General features: G+C 33.5%; 1 protein-coding gene across 1 annotated transcript; it reads left to right on the forward strand.

Moving 5' to 3' along the window:
- The first annotated feature begins 3,697 nt into the window (after nucleotides 1-3,697).
- Nucleotides 3,698-4,737, forward strand: LOC115228150 (vacuolar protein sorting-associated protein 72 homolog). Its single transcript, XM_029798801.1, has 4 exons — nucleotides 3,698-3,802; nucleotides 3,836-4,006; nucleotides 4,037-4,327; nucleotides 4,528-4,737. The coding sequence occupies exons 1-4, from the start codon at nucleotides 3,698-3,700 to the stop codon at nucleotides 4,735-4,737; spliced, it is 777 nt and encodes a 258-aa protein (XP_029654661.1).
- The last annotated feature ends 964 nt before the right edge of the window (nucleotides 4,738-5,701 follow it).

The raw sequence follows: 5,701 nt of genomic DNA on the forward strand, positions 1-5,701 counted from the left end.
GATCTCTCCATCAACCGAAACAAGTTTGTTAAGGTGAAAAACTCCGTTTGGTTCGAATAGTGAATTCAATCGGTCAAGCACTGCAGGGCTGTGGTGTATATTAAAAAGTAATAAACAAAAGCTTCACAAATTTGCGTTATATAAGAGAACCCAGTAACCATATTTCACAGCGTTTATAAATGAGCTATCAATTCAATGAAATTCTGCGCAACTGTTTTTGCTTTCCGAAGTGGGATCAATGTGAAAAACGATTGATCAATTTGGTCAGTTTGATAATGATCTATAAACGGACAGATTTGTGAACTTGTTTTGCTAGGTGACAAATGCCTTAATTGAAGTTCGTGAACCAGTTCTCGAAAAACCTCAGAATACTCGACATAAAGGCAGGATCCTAGAACATTACGATCTCTAGAGGCCCAAAGGGATATAGGCCACTAAGTTTCAACTTGATCATACATCAACCAAATCAATTTGACAGAATTCGTCTAATAATCTGACTTTGGCTGGATCAAAAAAATGTAACCACATAATTACGCGTTTCCTCATCACATGTGTGTTGTTTGGACTAAATAATTTTTTGGGAAATTGTGCCCAATAGTGTGCTTAATAATCTTTACTATCTTCCGCCTTATTCGATTTAATTATCTCTGACACCCTCGTTCGGTAATTTTCTTTTTTATGTTAATGACTTTTACTTTATTTTGCGACAAATACGGTATAGTCCCAAGCTTGCTAATTTTTAATAACACAAGGTATCTGTCAATACGCTATTCATTCCAAACAAACAAAAAGGACGATCTTCCTATTTTGTAAGAAGACCAAAATTTATTTTAAATAATTAATTCTCTTCGAAAACCAATTATTAAACCTAACCTCCAATGGCTTGATACCGAAAACCTTATTTTCCCTTACCTAAGCAGAAGAACTGAAACTGGATTTTTTACAAAAGTCTAAAAACTTTCCAGCTGAAAAGTGCCAAGTGCACCGAGTCAAGTGCATTTTCTCAAACTTCACTCTAAGTTCAGCTAATTCTTAAACTACTGGAATTGGCTTTTCGTTTTATATACAGTTAGGTTTTTGAAGACCTTGCATTTGTTGAAACAAATTGGATGTGCGAAATCGTCGAAAACATTTTGCATTCTTCGAAATGCACACTCTGGCTTTATAGAGTGATCTCGTAGAAATACATTCTAGACAAAACATTTTTTGGTTTGGATAAAGAAGTCGAAAATACGTTAAACAGTGTCAGACTTAGTACTCATCCTTAGGTGACAGTTTTCTCACTTTATTTTAAGTTTGAAAAAAAACTTTCTCATGCCAGACATCTAACAGCGCCATTCCCAGAACACAGATAGCATTAAATACAAGAGATTTCCGTTTTGTTTAAAAATTGAACTTAGGAGACCCACCAAATCAGTGTCGCGCTGCAATAGCTAAATGAATTAGCGTATAAATTCTGGTTGCTGGTCAATTTTACTTGTATTCTGTGAAATGCATTTATGCATTTATTTTTTTTCAAAAAATTGTTTCATTTAAAATTTACTTAGGGCCCACGTTGAGTGCACGGATGGGCAGATTGATGTCAACGCGCAGTCTAGATTTAGGGACTACCTCATCAACAGGCATCGATAAGCCGTGCCTTGTCTCGGCTTGCATGCTTTCTAAGGTCTTTCGCAACACCAGTGTCTGGATGTATGCCTTTACCCTGTCCTCCACGCCAGATGGTTTTTGAAGTATTTTGACACTAATTGCATCGTGTAAAGGCATTTTTATGTGTTTAAATCTGTGGGTATCTTAGTATTTAGACTTTAATTTTCTGAATGCAAGTATCGAAGGGATTTCTTTCCGTCGAACATTTTCCAATCGGCAATTAACGAGTCAAGTTTCGTACAAACTTGCTACTATTTACAGAAAAAAGACTTTAAAATCTCAAAATGCCATTAGAAAAATGCCGATAATATAAACGACCTACAAAATATGTTTTGAGCTTACAAAAAAGAGTTCTGGAAGTCTATGAGAAGAAGGAAAACAAATTAAGTGTTTAAATACTTACGGTCACATTTTTGAACAAAGATTTTTTAGAATATGTTTTACTTTGGAAATTTAGCCGACTGTGACAAATATAAAAATTGAATTGTGTAGACAAAACTATTTTAAATTTTGTCTTCCTTGAAAATTTTTAAAAGTAAGCTACAAAAATTAAAATAAACCTACATTTTCCATTGGTCACGTTTTTTTGAACACCTGAAAAACAATAGAAATCCGGAAATTGATGATATCAAAAAGAACTTTGAAACATTCATCAACATCACTGGCTTATTAATTACGATATCTTAAATGATATATTTTTGAACCACAGGCCTGTCCCGATAGGGCAAGGAATTCTAATACTTATACATAAACGAGGGAAGCTGGTCGGATTGGTGATAAATTTCAAACCTATAATTCTTTTAACGAATCTACATAAACTACTGTCTCCGATTGTCTTGGATAGGAAATAACTCTCTGAGTCAAAGTGAATTTAGAAGAGGAAGGTCCGCTGCATATATCGTATGGACAGATAAATGGATATGTGGCAAAAAGCAAAAATTCCAGAAAGCTGTTCACATAATAGAAATTGAATTCTCCCAAGTATTCAAAAGAAAGCTAATGAAATATAAGTTTGGTGTTATTAGGAGGGGGCCTGTCAATTTAAAACACATATTGGTACTTCAAAAACCGATTTATTCCCTCCAATACTATTTTTTATTAATCTGGAGATTGCCTTTTAAAACCTGCGAGTAAAAATTGGTCGATTTAAATTGATATACGCGGATTGCGTAGAATTTTTCTCAAGAGACATGAAAAAGATCAGGACAGTCCTCACAATTTCTTGGATTTTTTAAGGCATGGTTTCTAAAACCGAACGAAGAAAAAGACGCAACTAAAAATTGTCATCTGACATTTAAGAAATGTAAAAAAACAGAAACTCGACACATTAATTGGCGGTTGTGCAAATGTTCAGCGAAGGAAAATGCTTTCTATACTTGCACTTAGAAGATTAAAGTCTATATAGCTGAGATATCTACATATTTCAACAAATACAAAAGTGGGTCTATACAATGGATTTATTTTGCCTATTTTGCAATAGAACTCAATAAAGCAAAGCTTGAATGAAACATGTAGTGAAAACCTAAATGCATTTTACAGAAAAAAGCCAACACCGATATTAGAAATACGCTAAAACAGCAACCAGAACATATACACTAGGTATAAATCTGAATACTTAAGACCAATAAGCAATAGTCAATGAAAGCTAATTTGACATATCTGGAAAATGGACCCTGCTACTTCTGCAAATGATCTCAAGAAATCGTATTTCCTAAGCATCGATTCCTTTCAAAGAAGACACGTACATTTCTGCCAGTATTCATACAAAATGATCCAAAAAATATTATAATGCCACTAGAAAATGTTGGTAATATAGACGAACTTCGAAAATCGTAATTTCAAAAAAATTGTAAAGGCGTCTAACTGAGAAAATTATTCCAAATGCTGCACAAACGATGATAAAAACACAACGTTCTTATTGTTGCGTTCGTGCATAATTAAACTTTGTATGTTAAAATATTAATGAAAGGATATTCACTTAATTTTGTTTATAATATACAATACAATAAATTTTTTAAAATTATTCTTTTGTAGTGTATATTAGTATATGGATCGACCTAAAAGATCAAATGCAGGTTCAAAAATGGACAATCTTATCAAAAATGCCACAAAAGATGCATTTTATGATTCATTGATGCAAAATTGGATTAAAGTTTGTTAACATTCGTCTAATTCATTTATTTAGGATGAAGAGGCTGTTGAGTCCGATCAATCAGTCAGTGCCCACTCAGAATCCTCAATGTCCATCGACTCAGAATGTGAAAAGATTCTTTCAGGCCACGAAGATGACGAAAATGAGGAGGAAACTGAAAATCCCCGCAAAAGAAAAAAGTCATCAAAAAAACCGTCTTATATGGTTTTTTTTTAATTTTGTGACCTCAAATAGTTACCAAGTTCAAAACAGCAAAAAATTCAAAAATCAGAAGGAAAGACAAAACAAATCAAAGAATTCTCTCCATTGTCGATAACACGGAGTATTAGGAATTCGACATTGACTAAACGTGGATTGACTGCTGTGAACGAATCTAATAGAAAAGAACCCACAAAACGAATATCAGCTCCTGGCCCTTCTCTCCGACGTCTTACTCAGGAGGAATTATTATTGGAGGCTAAAATTACTGAGGAGAGAAATATCCGACATTTGGGTATTTTGAAAGATTTTATATTATTTAGAAAGGTACTATCGAAGGGAAGTTGCCAAAAAGAAGAGAAATAAATTGATTAAGAAAAATGTAGGAAAAGTCATTTCATATCGATCCTATCAAACTCTCAAGTTTCATGTTCTTAAATTTGTTTAGTCCTGAAACAAATAAACAGTCTTATTCTAGTTTGTTGTGCTTTTCGGACGTCGATTCTTTTAATAATTTTTTTTCAAAGTCTGATACGCCTACTCCGAATTCTGAATCTAAAACATGTGGGCTGAGTAACCAACCCGCTCAGTATAAGGATCCCTTGACTGGTGTTCCCTACTCGGATGTCAATTGCTTCAAGGTCATTAGAGAAGTTGCAGCGACACAGTCTCCTGTCATTAGGGAATACCTTAACTCACTTGAAGAATACAATGCATTTTTTGATAAATATCGATAATTGTTCATTTTGTTAATTTTCTCATTTTTTATCTGCTATCTTACTAACTTAAAAGTTGTATTATTGTTAGGAGTTATACCGAAAAAACTTTAAATTTTTTGTTTAACTATATAAATAACAGTAAGCTTGTGAAAACTGAAAAGAAGACATTTAATATTCATTAGTCTTCGTTAATGTTAATAAAATATACATGTGCTATGTTGGGTTTTGAAAAAATTTCTACTACATTTTTTTGAAAATTTAATTGAAAACTTTGATTTGAAATATAAAGTAAAGAAACCGATATGTAATCATAATGTTTTGAAAAGTAATAAATTTGTATTTAAATACTAATTTTAACAAAATTGAAAAGTAGTCATAAATAAGTAATTTTTTTGAAACATCAATTTTATAATTTTTATTGAAAAAGCAACGTAATAGATTGGGGAAAACGTTTTAGACTTAACTTAATGGGCCAACAAGCCGGATGGGACAGCTGCCCCTACGCAAAAACGGCCAGCATGATCTTTTGCAATAAGAAAGTAAATTCCATAAGAACCTCGGAGCGAAATAAACAGAAGTAACCAAGTTTCTTCAGATAATTATTTTGCCAAAGACACACGAAGTCTCAACAACAATTGGCCTAAATTAAAAGCCGTCTAAAAAGCGCTGATATTTCTTAAATTTCGAAAATTCATTATTACCACTAGACCCGGGCAGAGAGATAGATTCGTTGATGGCCGGCTTAGAAAAAGTGTCAACACACGTGGGATTCCAAACTAGTGGCTTTCCAGTGTTAAAGGCGAACGACGTAGACCCATCAGGCATTTTTCTGTCATTAGTTCGAAACCAATTGGCTCGAGGATAGTCTGTTTTTTGAGGACTTCAAGAAAATCTTGTAAAGAGCCTTATGGCGAGGTATACGAACTGCGCTTTTCTTGCGGGAAAGGACATGGAACCCGTATGTGCCCATCGTTAATACACA

Source organism: Octopus sinensis, unplaced genomic scaffold (genome assembly GCF_006345805.1).
Source record: "Octopus sinensis unplaced genomic scaffold, ASM634580v1 Contig09616, whole genome shotgun sequence".
Classification (NCBI taxonomy): Eukaryota; Metazoa; Mollusca; class Cephalopoda; order Octopoda; family Octopodidae; genus Octopus; species Octopus sinensis.